The following is a 15,731-nucleotide window of genomic DNA, read 5'->3' as shown; positions in this document are numbered from 1 at the left end:
TTAAAAGCACTTCTATTTTTTTTTTTAAATAATGTAATAATGTATTTTCTTTTTGTTTGTTTGTTGCAAAAAAGTAATTAAAAGCACTTCTAAAAATGGAGAGTGCACTTAAGTCTGCAAAAGGTAAGTATGAATATTCATTGTGACAAATGCACAGCTAACAACTGTTCAGTGGTTTTGGTGTGGATATAATTCATAAATATTAAAACAATATTTTTTAAGGAAATGGTACAGTTGTATCATGTAGTGTGGAATAGCACATCAAAGGCCTTAGGAAACACATAATCAGATAATATAATTTTACATAGCTGATGTAAATATAGGTACCTGATTGATTCACTGATTGTGATCATAATTTTGCAATTGTCCTTTGTAAGAACAGGACATTTGAGCATATGAAGTTGTGATAGGATGTCAGGTCCATGCTCATGTAGCCTAGAATTCTAGTGTTACTATAACTTAAAGTAACTCTCCAAATAGTTCTGGTAAATTAAATGGGTACCCTTGGGAAATAAGCCTCAATGCATCATCTCAGCCATTTCAGTGGCAGCACCTAAATAATACCAGATTGGAACCCTGTTCTAGTTTTTTTTCCACAAGTTTCTGTACCATCTAGGTAGATTAGCATCCATAGCTTTTCATAGAATCCATAACTTTTGATGCCTGACAGATGTCTCCAAATTGAACTGCCTGTATAAATGGCTAATGTCTGAAGATCTCTGATGAATATGTCATCAGAGATTAGCACTGGCAGTCAGAAGGAATTTATCTCCCTTCTGAGATCTCCATATTTGGGGAAATAGACCTAAAATGTTTGTCCATCAAAATGAACAGGCGTAAAATGTACTAGCCTGCATCGTGTACATTTTGAAGCATGTGTATTTGGGACGGGCTTATGCCTCCCATGTTAAAGTTGCTACTAAAATTGCCATTTTTTATCATAATTGGAGTAAATAATTGTATGAGGGAACAACAGATAGGAGCATATATTTAAACCAGTTTGTAAAATGGACATTAAGATAAAATAAAATTTAAAAATTGCACACAACAATTAAAGAAACAAAAATAAACAAAATATAAATATAGTGTCATATAGAGTACAAAGTCATTCTCTAATTTTAAAAAGGGGGTACTGAGGACTAAATTGTTATGTTCATCAAAAAAAAACCCCATAGTTTACATTAAAGTGAACTATAGTTTCTGATGTTGGAAATAACCATTTATTTATCAGGACTCGTAAGATGTCTATGGAGATTCTCAGTCATCCAGGTCAGGTTGCCCCAAAGGTGCTTTTTCAAATGGCCACTAGACTTCGTTTTTCCTTGAAGATTTCTCATCTCATCCAAGAAGTTTCTTCAGTTCTTCAGATGAGAAACGAAATGTCACCTTTGGGATGACCAGTTACTCCTAATTAGATTTGCAGCACTGCAGGCATCTTCACAGTTTTTTTTTTAAATTATTGATCTCATAAATAAAGACATAAATATAAACAGGGAAAACTGATACGTGCCACAAGTGCCTCTAATCCCCTAGTTGTTTAAAAGGTGAAGAATTAGAAAGCATTCCCTTTGTTCCTATACCACATTTCCTAAAAGAAAGAAAACTGTCTATAAACCAGACACGGTTACTGGATATTAATTTGCAGAGAACACCTACCTCACTCCACACCAGCATGGTGCCGAATATGACCTGTAACCCATCAAAGAAATTGTCTCCTATGATGATGACAGTGGCACCTCCCGTAGTCCATCCTTCACTTGGACTGATGGCTTTGATACAGGGTGTAGCTGCTTTCCAACACACATGAAAAAGAAGGATTTGGCTGTTAGAATAGGATTTTAATGATAAAAGACCTGGGGAGGGAGAGAAAACTTTGATTACCCCTCCACTTTCTAATATGAAGATCCCTTTCTATGTCTAGCTTACACCTCTTTTGTGGGAGAAAGATTTCTAGAACAGATTCTTGAAAAGAGAATGATTCCCCATTAATTTTTAATTTCGTTCCTATTTTTTTCCCTCTTTAAAAGATAATCTTAGTTGGCAGCCCATTGAAAGAAAAAAGCAGACTTGCTGGTTGAAGACTGACTGGCTGGAGAAAAGAGTGCATTCTTCAAATTCTTAGTTCCTGCCTGTACAAAATATGACCCTGCCTTCTTCTTTTTGGAGATTCATCATAAAGGACTTTGGTAAACCTGCTTCATGATTACAATGTTTTTGATGGCAAATAGCCATGACGTATCATTATGTTTAAATAATTTTGGTACTTTGCAGTCATGAAAATCTATACAGAGCGTATTTCAAAAAAACAACAGATCTCTGCAAAGGTTTAGGGGGGAAATGGATTATTTTTGAAAAAGATACCATTACATATTAGAAAATGAAGCCGCAGTCCTATTTTTAACCATATGTTTGTTAGCAATAGCATATATTTTAATGAATCCAAAAATGGTAGGCTTTATAACATAGATTAATTTTTGAAAGGAGGAAACTTAATTACCAATCACTGAACAGCTCACAAAAATCTACAGTTCATACTAGAAAATTTGTCTAGCCTAGTTATAATGAATCTGTACAATCCTAGAGTTAATCTAAAAAGTGGCTGCATGAAGTAAATGACCAAGAACTGAGAAACTTCCATTTATATATCCTTTTTAACTTTCACTTTAGACATTATGACATAAGGGATGTCCGTGCCATTTGGGAGCTATATTTTTGGGTTCAAAAACTACTACAGTTTTTCAAGGCTTCACCTTTGGATCTAATTCAGAGATGGCACAGCTTTGTTATGCCGACTGAAAGATGACTCACTGTTATTCTTTCTTTTATCTACAATATTTTATTCTCTGCATGACTGCCATGTTAAGCATATCTTCATGGGCAAGTAAAAACCTGCCTGTGGAAAGGAACATTCTTAATTTTTTTTATGGAAATAAGCACTGGGGTCCTTCAATGAGCAGGATAAACAAAATCAAATGCATTCCCTGGTGAATTATGGACACATCCATATAAATTTCTTAGAAGTATTATCTAAACAGCTTAATTTTGTCTTTTTCTAGGTTATTTTTTTAACCTCCCAGTCTAGCCTAAGTTCTGGGATTTTCTTGGTCATTTTCCATCCTAGAACTAACTAGATCGTTAATAAAAGGTAAAGGTAAAGGTTCCCCTCACACATACATGTTTGTCATTCCTGACTCTAGGGGGCAGTGCTCATCTCTGTTTCAAAGCTGAAGACGTCTCCGTGGTCATGTGGCCAGCATGACTCAACGCCAAAGGTGCACAGAACACTGTTACCTTCCCACCAAAGGTGGACCCTATTTTTTCTACTTGCATTTTTACGTGCTTTCGAAACTGCTAGGTTGGCAGAAGCTGGGACAAGTAACGGGAGCTCACCCCGTTACACAGCAGCACTAGGGATTCGAACCGCTGAGCTGCCAACCTTTCGATTGACAAGCTCAACTGCCTAGCCCCTGAGCCACCGCATCCCTTAGATCATTAATAACCCTCCTTCAAAATCAGCAAAAATTAGCTGGAAAATGCTAGAAGATCAAATTTCTCTTCCTACATATTCCCGAAATCTGCTATGAATGGCTTGGGGACTCCCTAAAGAATATATGTTATGTGGATGAAGAGGAGAATGAGTAAAGAAATTTCTTTTATGTATATGCAAATCTGCTCATATTATGTCTGGACTGAGCTACTGCATCTCTCAAGGGACTATATAATCATCTTGTTCCAAGATGATCTTCCCTTTCTCTATAAAATGTGACAAAGTCTTTGAGAGTTGAAGTTGTGTTGTGTTGTGTAATGACTATTTCCAAGACTTTGGTAGACCATGTGTGTTTAAACTACACTTGAACCCAAATTCCTATTGCCTAGTATTTAGACATAGGCATTTAGATATAGGTATACACCCGCGCGCACATGCATATGTGTACACACCCACACAGGGTGATTGCCCTCCAAGCAAAGAGAATGACTTTGAGCAACCTTCAGGTATTTATATCCAACTACAAATGGATATGGAGAGAATGATACCATTGGGGCTCAAGTTCAATCCCATTTATGTGCACGATTATAACCATGTGCAAGTTTCTTCTTCCCAGACCAGATTCAATTCCAGTTTTTTAAAAAATAAGACTACTGACCCAGAACACAGGGTTTCTCTGAAGATAAATAGGTTTGAATGGATTTTGCATATGCGGGAAAATGGTAATAGAAAATACATGATTTTTTCTTATACCCCGGCTTTATTTAAAAGCAGTGGTTTAATATGAAATTGTTTGTTGAAAAATATGAAATAAGTCATTTTTTCCCTTTCCTTTTATACAGTTTATATAAATACAGACAGAGAGAAAATAAATAGAAATGTAAATAAATATTAAGCAAGCAAAGAATGTACCATTAATAGAGTTTTTAACCATTCACTGTTGAATGGCTGAATGGTTTTTTTCTCCACTCTACCATTGCACAAATGATAAAGCATGTGTGTGAGTAAATGTGTGTATGAATAAAAATATTAAGCAATTAGAATAGAGCAAAAAATAACCAAAAGAATTATGATTTTTTTCCCCCTAGCAAAATGTCATCTCTCTTCCCCCCGCCCCCCCCCCCGGCAAATTACCATGCAGCCAGTTAAGAGCAAGTTGTCAATTAACTACATCATGATATTCAGTGCTTTTTTGGGGGGAGGGATAACATTCTTTAGGATATAAGAACATAAACAATTTGCAGAAGCCATCCAGAATTATATTTTAGAAAGATATTCCTGCAGACCTAAAGAGTTTAATAATCTCTTAAACATTCACCAAATTTAATGATCGTTGAACAAATAATGCTGAGTATTTTCACGCTTCTGTATTAGCATGATATAATTATTGCTTGTTTGGGAAAGAAGGAAGGAAGGAAGGAAGGAAGGAAGGAAGGAGGGAGGGAGGGAGGGAGGGAAGGAAGGAAGGAAGGAAGGAAGGAAGGAAGGAAGGAAGGAAGGAAGGAAGGAAGGAAGGAAGGAAGGAAGGAAGGAAATAGGCCTATTAGATCCACCCATCCCTAACTGATATACCCAACAGGGTTTCAGAGGGACTTTGAGGTTGTTCCGGATAATCTTCTACATGGTCCAAATAAAACCTTGGTGGTTAGATGGTATGAAAGACAAGCCATGGCCTTGAACTGGATTAGATTGTGTCTGAGTAGCCTCTCCATGCCCATGGTTCCCACACTCTTTGTGGTATACAGAGGAGTTGAGGAATTTAAAGAGACTAAGAGATGCCTAGAGCACTGCTGGCAAGTTACAGAGAGTGAAGACAATTAAAGCCTACTCTGGTGGTAAGGGTAGTAAAATATGATTAATTCTCCATCCTTATTGCATTTTCAGATACCCATTCAGCAGCCCTATTTTGGGTGACCTGATCTCTTCTCAGAGTTTATCTATAAGGTCACTGTGAAAATTATGCTGTGCACCTCAGAGAAAAAGTCACTTGCATCTGCTCTATATTGGACTCTAACTTTAGGGCAGTGCCAATGGAAACTTACCCAATGGGGCTAAGGCTTGGAAGTTTATAGGGAGGGAGTTTGCATCTGGAGACATGGATAGCTCTCTTGCAGTTTGGTTACCTCTGTGTTAAATTCCTGTTGCTTCTGGCTGGTTAAGGATGCCAGGGGAGAGGATAAATGGGTGGTGGTTAATAATTCTTTGAGGAACGGGGTGATTTTATTGGCTTTCAAGGAGGCATTGGTGTGCCCTGTCCTGAAAGGGCCATTTCATCCAGTCTATAAACTTCTCTTTTGGGAAAAGGTTGGTAGAACAAGGCAACTATAGAGGACTTTGGATGAAGTGGATTATCTCTTTTCATTCAGAATTCAGGGTGGGTTATGAGAGTGAAATAGCATTGATTAAACTATTAGTTTACACCTGACGGGAGCAGGATGGGGACAATGTAGCTATCCTCACTCTTCTTGACTCTTTAATAGCTTTTGATATAATCAATGACACCCTTCTGGACTTGCTTTGGGAGTTAGGGGAAGGTGGTACTCTGTTGTGCTCATTCTCCTCCTTCCTCCAGGATAGTTCCAGACAGGTGAGAGAGATCTAGTCTGTGGCATTTACCCATCCCTAGCTGAAGCTGACAGTTTCATATTCAATGACCATAAATGACCATAATAGAGGTAAGCTTCTGCTTCCATTTGGGGCCACGCCACTTGTATCTGTTACTTGTTTCATTGTTTATTTCAATAGCAACTGTGTTCACTGCATATGAATCCTTAGCATGCTGACTCTTTTGGCTCTTAGGTTTATGAGTATAATTAAGAAGTTGCCATTTCTTAATGTAGTGATTGGCCTGGTGGTTGTAGTTTACAGTATCTGGATTTGATATACAAGGCCTGCAGTTCTTTCAGTTCTCAAATGCATACCTTATTATAAAAAGTATAATTCATGACAGTATACAAGATAATCTATAGAAGTGTTATCAATACTGAAAGCATTTTAAATGCATGTTGTACTGAATCAAACTAACACTTCAGGCATGATACATGATCTATACAGCCCCTTACATAATCATTCTATCATACTAAATGAAATGTACGATTTGTGATCTTTAGGAAAACAATGGCCTTGCATATTTAGATTGTCACTAAATTGTGCTCAAAGCAAAAGAACTTTATAGTAGTGAAAGGAAGATGAAAAAGGGAAATGGGTTTGTTCCTAGAAAACCTGGGAAGGGAAGCGTCCACATATAACCAAGGTGCCAGTAGAGTTTCTTTCAAAGCAGCAAAAATGCAGACAAAAATCTGGACAATTCTGCTCACAAGCCTTCTCTAAAAGGACAGGAAATGAACCTGCTAAAATTTAGAAGAATTTCTCTGACGAATCTTAAAATTTCCACAAATTGCATCTGTTACAAATCAAATAGGCACTATCCTGGCATTTTGGCTTGAACATGTTAGATCAAGAAAAGCAAAGCGAATGCACAAACCAGTTCTGGCTTTCAGAACCCAGCTTGTATTTTTTTACTTGGGTTTTTAGGCACAAAGCAAATGCCACTTAAAGTACAAGGGCTTCCCCAAAGTTTTTATCATTAATACATTGCCCTTTGTGGGGTTTTCTCCCATTTTTGTAGCCACTGTGGGTAGAGAATTTCCTCCCTTCAAACAGTGACAATAAAATGATTACCCTGCCTCAGTTTAGCATAATTGTTCAGAAATGCTCATAGCATATTGCCAACTAAAAGTGGAAATTATTAGGTAGCTGTTCTTTGTTATAATAATGATCACTCCACAAATAAAAGCTCTTCTCCCAAAGGTACAGCAAGGCACAAAATGCTAATTCTGAAGATTATGTGCCTGCTTTTATTAAATATTACTATGCCCTGTTCTGTTTGAGGGTTTCACTGCTCTGATTGTTTTATGAGTGCCATGTTAATGTCATTCCCATCTCGCTAGCAGCAGGCACACATTTTAGCTTTTGCAGAATTGATCAAAGGCTACGTGCTGTGGGAATTGCTGAGAAAACACGGACAAGCAGTAAAAATCTAACTGATTAATTGGTTTAAATTTCATTTCAGGGTGTTGACCTTTGGCTTGGGAGTCTAATACTACACTAAGAGTCAGGCCTAATTACGAGATTTCCAATTTGCTTTGCACAAAGGCGGAGAGAGAGAGGGGAAAATGAATACGAAAAATAATTATAGAGAGGTGGGAGACTTCTTCTGCTTCTATATTTATTTAACTGCTAACATTCTCTATGTGTGTGCATATGCTCACACGAATATACAAACACTTTTACTGGGGATGCCCTATCATCACCTGCTGGGCAACCAGAGTGTCTAATGATACAAATAAATTAAGAAGCTACTGGCAGTGTCAAAGCCTGTGATTTGCCATATTGAAGAGACAGTGTTTCAAAGGCTGGCAGATAAAACACACCCTTCATTAGTAAGTAAACAATATCCCCCCTCCCCAACTCCCAAAAGAAAAATCTATTTCATTGATATAAAACAAGGGAAACTGGTGCTTACTTGGTAGTTTATGGGTGGCCCTGGAAATAAGGGTTAATTGAACTCAGACGTGCAGACTTACTGAGCCAAATTAGTGACATGCAGAGCTATTGGCCAAGTTCTGCCTTTGCTCTTTTTTTGGTTCAGAAAATCTGTGCTATGATTAATGTAGAGGTGGTGCAGGTGCTGAAGAGTGACCCATTTCCTAGCCCCTTCAGTATTTATCATAAAAGACTCGGTGAGCTTCCATAGAGAAGGCTTTGTAGCTCTCAATCCAAACAGAGTTAGGATGATGCACAAATATAGCCACTGGTTATGACTGAAATGGATAATTGCAGTCTATATTCAGAGGATCCAGTAAACTGGGGAGAATAGGATGCTACCAAACTGGGAAGTAAAGGAAGGGGGAAGCAACCAATTTTAATAAAATAAGTTTGTTTATACTTAAACTAGAAGGTATTTGTCCAAATATTCCCAAGTTAACTAATTAAAATATCCATAGACCATTAATAATTCATTCTTCCATAGTAATTAAGATGTCTTAGATTACATATGTACCAAATTTTACCTTCCGGTTTCTCTACCCTTTCTGCACTTAATGAAGGCTTAATGAAACAGTTATGTATAGGATATTCAGAGGTAGCTAGTTATAGGATGGTGCAACCAAAGGCTAAATAATGAGCTGAACAACAACTATTGTAAGCCTGGCCACACAACATATTTTATATTATAATAATAATAATAATAATAACAACAATAACAAAATACAAAGACCTGCTAATAGAAATGGAATGGCAATAGAAAAAGAAAGTAAAGGTAGTACAATAGTAATAGGTGCCTTGGATGCAATCCCAAAACAGCTGGAACACTATTTGATAAACCATCAGCATTGATAAAATCACCATCAGTCAATTGTAAAAGGCAGCTTTACTTGGAACAGTTTACATCCTGTGACAATACCTTCAAACATAACACCTTCCTATCCCAGGTACTTGGGAATGACTCAATAAGTGGATAAAACTGCCAAATCCAGTCTGAACATCTGGCTGACTATGTGACGCATCATAATAACACAATACTGCAGTCTCAAATACAAGCACCAGCTCACTGCAAGAAACAAATGAACTAATGTACAGCAAGGTGACAGTTATAACTGATTACCTTGGATGCAAATGAATGAACAGGAAAAAAAGTCAAACAGTGCCACAATGGAAGATCAGGTTGGAAAATAAGATCAGATGCAAGCAAGCTAGAAAAAAAAATTTAAAGAAAAGAATTCCAAACAATATCTGATCAAGAAATATCACCCAGAAACAAGGAAGATCAAGGAAGCAAGTAACAGCTATAGCCAAGAAGATCAGCAGATACAAAGGTTGAATTGCACATTATAGACAGACTCTCCAATTTCAGTTGAATAAAAAATGTTTCTACCAAACGTAATAAACCAGTCAACCCCTGACAAAGGAGTAACAGTACAGTTCCAGTTCTGTGCACAGCTATCGAACAACCCAAAGAAATATAATAAGAATGCAACTTTGATAAAGGTGATGGGAAAAAATGAAAAGATGCTGAAATGAAAGAACTTGTAATAACTGCAGAAACGGTGCAGTAAAGGGCAAGGAAGATCAAGAATTGGTTAGCACCAGACAAAGAAGAACCGCATGGTTTTTGATTGAAAGATCTGCTTGGTCTATTGTACATTCATTCATTCCCAACAACATAGCGCGAGGAGGTGAATTAGAAGATTGGTTAAACTCTGGCAAAAACCTACCTGATAAAGGAAGAGTCAACAAAAGGGACAGCACTAGTCAACTGGAGTCCAATTACCTGCTTACCAACAACTTTCAAATTGCTAACTGGTATAGTAGCTGATGCAGTCCAGCAGCCTCTAGCTCTTTCCACTTGAGCAAAAATGAAACTGACAAACAGCATGAAGGGAATTAACACCTGAGCAATTCTAGTCATTAGATAGATAGGAAGAATGGTGGGATGCACTCAAGCAGAATTAAAAGCCCTGGATAGGAAGACAAGGCCCATGTAGAATGTGTTGCAGTAGTCAAGCTTTGAAGTAGTCCTGCCCCCAATATAGGACAGTGTAAACTGGTACACCAGATGAAGCTGGACAAAAACCTTCCTAGCCACATCTGCCACCTGCTCATTGAGCAGGCTCTGTGAGTCCAGGGAGACTTCCAAATTCTTGAATTTATTTATTTATTTATTTATTTATTTATTTATTTCGATTTTTATACCGCCCTTCTCCCGGAGGACTCAGGGCGGTGTACAGCCAAGTAAAAATTCAATATATAAACATTAAAAAGAAGTTAAAAAGAAATATTATAATGTGGCCGAAATTTTAAAACCATTTAAAATCTTAAAACATAAATACCCCAATAAAATTCCAATTTCAATCCAGTCCCGCTTGAATAAATAGGTGCGTTTTCAGCTCACGCCGAATGACCCTAACCCTAACCCCAAGCTCAGAGTAAATCCAGGTTTTGGTGATCCAAACACCCATAGCCACTTGGCCTTGGTAAGCTTGAGTTGGAGAAGATTCCTCCCCATTCAAACTCAAATATCCTGCAGGCACAGGGACAGGACCTCAACTGCCTCTCTTGGCTGGCACAGAGTAGAAAGATATAATTAGGTAACATCAGCAACTGAACTTTCAGTAAGAGGATTTTGAAAATCCACTGTGAGTCTTGCAAAGCATACATTGTTATGTAAAAATCATGCTTCTATTAAATAACCTAAAGAATGGTATTATTTCATATTTTCTATCCAGCTATCTAATTCCTTGTTAAAAACTTCATGTCTATCTAATAAAATAAGGATTTCTGTACAACAACATAGAACTAGTATCTTCTGCAAGGTACAGAAATGACTGACATACTCACTATAATCATGGTGAAGACTCAGTTATAGATAGTTTGATGATTGGTCTGCTATCTCATGATGTTTAATGCTGACAGAAGTTTTCCAAGAATTATATTTGAGACCTTTTGCATCTAAAGCATCTGCTTTACTGCTGAGCTACATATTCCAACAGAGGTCTCCATTCAGTTGTCTTCAGAAGTTGACCTCCCTGCACCTTATTCCATTCTCTCTTGGCCTCTGGCAAAGATGCCAGAATATAGCCTGGGGAGACTTCTTCTAAAGCTACAGGCAAATTTGACAACATATTGAATTATACTTCTAACTTATGGACCCCTGCAGAATAAAAATGTGCTAGTCTGCTTTGTTTCTCAGCTCCAGAGAGCCAGATCAGTGTTCCTTTTTGGACTTATCAGTGGGGAGCAATATAGATTTTTTTTATTTGCAATTTTGTTTTTAATCCAAATTTATATTGGAAAAAATATTAATATTGTGTATATTCATTTGAGGAAGTAGTCCTAAACAAACCGGTTATACAGATGTAATGTGGTAGATAAATGGCTTCATTATGACGATATAGGCTGCAAGAGCTGTGGTGGCACAGTGGTTAGAATGCAGTACGGCAGGGCGAACTCACTCCTAGAGTTTGATTTTGAGTGGCTCAAGGTTGACTCAGCCTTCTATCCTTCCAAGGTTGGTAAAATGAGGACCCAGATTGTTGGGGGCAATATGCTGACTCTGTAAACCACTTACAGAGGGCTGTAAAACACTATGAAGCAGTATATAAGTCTAAGTGCTATTGCTATTATTATTTTTCTACAGAATGAAAATACAGAATATAGAATAACAGAAAAACCTTGGAGGTTTTCTAGTTCCACCCCCTGCCTACACCACGTCAGACAAATGGTTATCCAATATCTTCTTAAAAACTTCCAGTGTTGGAGCCTTCACAACTTCTGGAGGCAAGTTGATTAATTGTTCTAAATGCCAGGAAATTTCTCCTTAGTTCTAAGTTGCTTTTCTCCTTGATTAATTTCCACCCATTGCTTCTTGTCCTGCACTCAGGTGCTTTGCAGAATAGCTTGACTCCCTCTTCTTTGTGGCAGCCCCTGAGATATTGGAACACTGCTATCATGTCACCCCGGTCCTTCTTTTCATTAAACTAGACATACCCAGTTCCTGCAAAAATAAATTCTGTGGCTTTACTGTGACCATCCCAAATAATATTTTAGTTAAAAATAATTTTATTTGTGAACAGCACATCAAAGCTCAGGGGAAAACACAGTTTCTTTTTATGTCTTCCCCTAGTTAAGTGCTAAAATAAATACTTATTGATTTTTTTTTTATGCCATTTTCTATGCCTGGAAGAAAGAAGAGAACAGATTTTGTTACACTGCTTTTGACTTCACACTTGGAAGGCAGAGATCACTCATTATATTTTCAAGTCAATTTGTCATGTGCAGTTATCCCAGAAATGTAACAGGAAAGAAGAGCTTCTACTGGTGGAAGGGAGAAGATGCCCTTTTAGAAAAATAAAGAAGAAGAGCTGAAAAAACCCCTGTAATTCATCCACTTCTTCAAATCATATGGAAATTGACAGCACTGCAAAGTGTTGGCATATATACCAAATGGCTAACTTTGTTCTTACACTTCACTTAGGGCAGGGTAGGAAGAGAACTGTTAGTTCATGGTGGCAAAAAATAATAATAATCAGGACTCCAGTAGCATCTTTTCTACAAGTAACAAGTGTTATTTTAAAAGATTTTGTGTACTGCAACTCAGTTGATCAGATGCACAGTACAGTAGGCGGATGCAAGATTTACACTGAGGTGATGGTAAAGAAGGAGAGGAAAACAGTTTGGTTATTCAGGTGCAGATTACTTGTGTGAAAGATTTCAAGTATCTTATTAATCAACAATTCTAATGTGCTAAAAATCAAATGTGTTTGTTGAGACCTACTGAGATTGTCTGTAGAGAACAGCATAATCTCAGAAGAGTATTTCAACTCTCCTGGCCTTCTGGAGAGATAGGGTACTTTTTATTAGAAACAGTTAACAGTTTTAGTCTCTCCACCAGATTTTAGCCTTGTTTATTTTATTAAAGGGAAGTTACTACCATTTTGAATTGTCCCTAGAAATCAACTCCCAGGTCCCCCACAGGATTTTCATGATGAACAAATTTGGATTTTAATTTTGTATAAATCTTCAAGGTTTTCTTTTCAGCAATCCAACCCATTACAGAAATTTCTATGGATATGATAGTAATAATGATAGAATCATTATTATTTTATTTATGTTGATTAAATGCAAAAATAAGGCCATGGATTGAGGGGCTGGGCCTGAGGAGAAGAAAAGCAAAGGATTCAAGGCCAAAGTGGGAGGCTCAAAATATAATATTTGATAAAACACTTCCACTGCAAATGTCTAAATCCAATTCCCAGACCTGAATGTCAGGAATTATATACAGATACATATAAAGAAGCATAAAACGCATATACACATATCGTGGCTGAGAAAAAGAAGGCTAACCTTCCCTGCCACCAGAGCCATATATTTCTTTATTTGCTGCCCCCAGTCCATCTGTGTTGCTTTGGAATAGCAATGTTTCTACATGTTTCTTCGGTAATGAAGAAAGAATGTCAGACTTTCTAATAGTAATAGTTATTTTCATAGTGTACAATTGATAACAGGGTGCAATTATTTTGTTTCAGAATGTGAACATAGTGTTCCAAGCATGCTAGCCAATATATTATGACTACACAGTTGCAATTTTTCTATAGCTAACTGGACCACCTACTAAATCATTCTGGTCCAATTTGAAATAAAACTCTCCTATTTTGTAGACACACATTAGCCACTTTGTATAAAGTGTCAGGCTTAGTTATATAATGGGATTTCATTGGCAGTAGGAAGATACTATGCTTGCATTATACAGTAAGTAGAATTTAATTTATAGGCTACAATTTTCTGTGGTAGACTGTCATGTAAAAAATAACATTAATTTAACAAACAGTTGATTATACTGTTTCTTATAACCAGTTTAATTGTTTTGATCATGTGGAAAATAACCCCCACCTTCCCACACCATATATTTAAGGTTTTTCTTCTGAACCCTATTTTTGTATCAGTTCATTTTTTTTCTGAAACTGCACAAAGCAGCCAATCTTTTTTTTAAAAGGAAAGGAAATCTTTAAAAATGAATGCAATATATATGGATATATAAGGAAATTGTTGAGGAAGAAGCAACTGTAATTTGGTTTCCACAAATAAAAATTCAAGCTTTAAGAACTCTTATTCCTATTTAGATTCTTCCTTTAAATAAAGGGACCTTGTAAAGGAAGTTTCCAGAGCCTGGAAATCATAAAGTCAAATAACTACTAGAAAATCTGGAATGTTAATCTTGGCCTATGTTGTATTTTTAACAAGTGCTGAATTTATATGCATTGTAATCCAGATGGCCATAGAGGAATCACCCTGATAGGATTAAACCTTTGTATTGAACCTGCCCGTCTGTTCAAGTTTTACTTGCTGGTCAGAATATAAATTTGCTGCCTCTGTATATTCTTCAGCACGAGTAACAGCAGCATTTTACAGACAAATATAGAATAAGCACACACACACACACACACACACACACACCCTTAACCACTTATTAGTAATGTGTAATATAAGTAGCTTGAAGTTTACTGCCAATGAAGCATGCTAAATTTAATATTCATCTGAAGCACAAAGTGTGTAGTCTCTAAATTTGAACAACCACAACAAGAAGATGTGTGTCGTTGTTCAGGGACTTGTTCAATTCATTAAACCATAATACCACTATAAATTCACAGATAAAGGTATGACGGCATATCAAGTGGGGAGTATTTGAAAACTAAGCTAGAATGTCAGATGCAATTTTCGTTTCCAAATAGGCTGTTAAATATTCTGGATTAGTTTAGAAAGGATAACAATAAGAATGGTTATTTCTGTCTCACTTGGGCTGCAGGCTGGAGCAACAGGAGAAGGAGAAAAATCAAGAAAACAAATCCTGCTCTGCAGGCAAAAAAAAAAAGAGTAAAAGTTCCAGCATCACTCTGTCCAGCTGGGATGACTGATACTTATCATAGGCTAGTAGGCAGGATTGTAATCATCTGAGATGCAGTTTGGGCATACTCAGCATACATCAATGGAAGCCTTCCATTACTAGAATAGGAAGACAGATGGTCCAGTTGCCCCTTAAGGATAAAGATGGGGGCTAAAGGTTAATAGATGGAATCCTGAAATGAATATAAGTTTCAATCAGGAGAAAAAGGTCAAGAAAAAAAAACAAAACAAACAAGCAAACAACCTCAACCACCACTAATCTAGCTGGGTGCTTGAGGGATTAGCTTTTGGGATAGGAGTAACATGGTTCTGCATCGACTTTGCCAGACCTTGAAAATAAAAGAGTAATCTTTCTTAATTTGCAGTGCACAAACATACACCATCTAGAAAACTGAAAAGAAGGTTGGATAGGATTGCCTTCTTAACCACCACCACCACCCCCAGTACATTTTATGTGATAAGGGTAGAGTTTTGTTGGAAATGGGTAAAATAACTTCAACTCCTGGAGAAAAAAAAATAAACTATAAATTAAGATGTGAAACGAAGAACTTTCCTATACTCCAAGGCAAGATTCTGCCAGTTTTAGGTCAGTAAAATTGAAGTTTGAATGGCATTCACTAGGATATAATTCCACTGAACAGGGAGGGATATTGATTCTGAACAAACCAATTATTTTTTTTCTACTACATAAGAATAGACAGATAGACAGACAGACAAACAGTGCTAGAGAAGTCACAACTCTTTAGGTTCTAGTTTTGGAGCTCCAGAAAAAAACTTAGGGAGT

The 15,731-nt window shown here is 37.0% G+C and overlaps 1 protein-coding gene across 5 annotated transcripts in view; it reads right to left on the bottom strand.

Moving 5' to 3' along the window:
* The window catches only part of EBF1 (EBF transcription factor 1), a 412,485-nt gene that overhangs the window by 94,451 nt on the left and 302,303 nt on the right, over window positions 1–15,731 (bottom strand). For 3 of the 5 annotated variants that reach the window (XM_058168521.1, XM_058168522.1, XM_058168524.1), the window contains exon 9: window positions 1,657–1,790. In XM_058168521.1, coding sequence (XP_058024504.1) covers window positions 1,657–1,790 — 134 coding nt within the window. The remainder of the gene's footprint in view (window positions 1–1,656; window positions 1,791–15,731) is intronic. The other 2 variants (XM_058168525.1, XM_058168523.1) reach the window with 1 other exon arrangement.

The sequence above is a fragment of the Ahaetulla prasina genome, chromosome 2 (genome assembly GCF_028640845.1).
Source record: "Ahaetulla prasina isolate Xishuangbanna chromosome 2, ASM2864084v1, whole genome shotgun sequence".
Lineage (NCBI taxonomy): Eukaryota > Metazoa > Chordata > Lepidosauria > Squamata > Colubridae > Ahaetulla > Ahaetulla prasina.
Note: the sequence above shows the minus strand (reverse complement) of the source record. Positions and strands in the feature narration are given on the sequence as shown.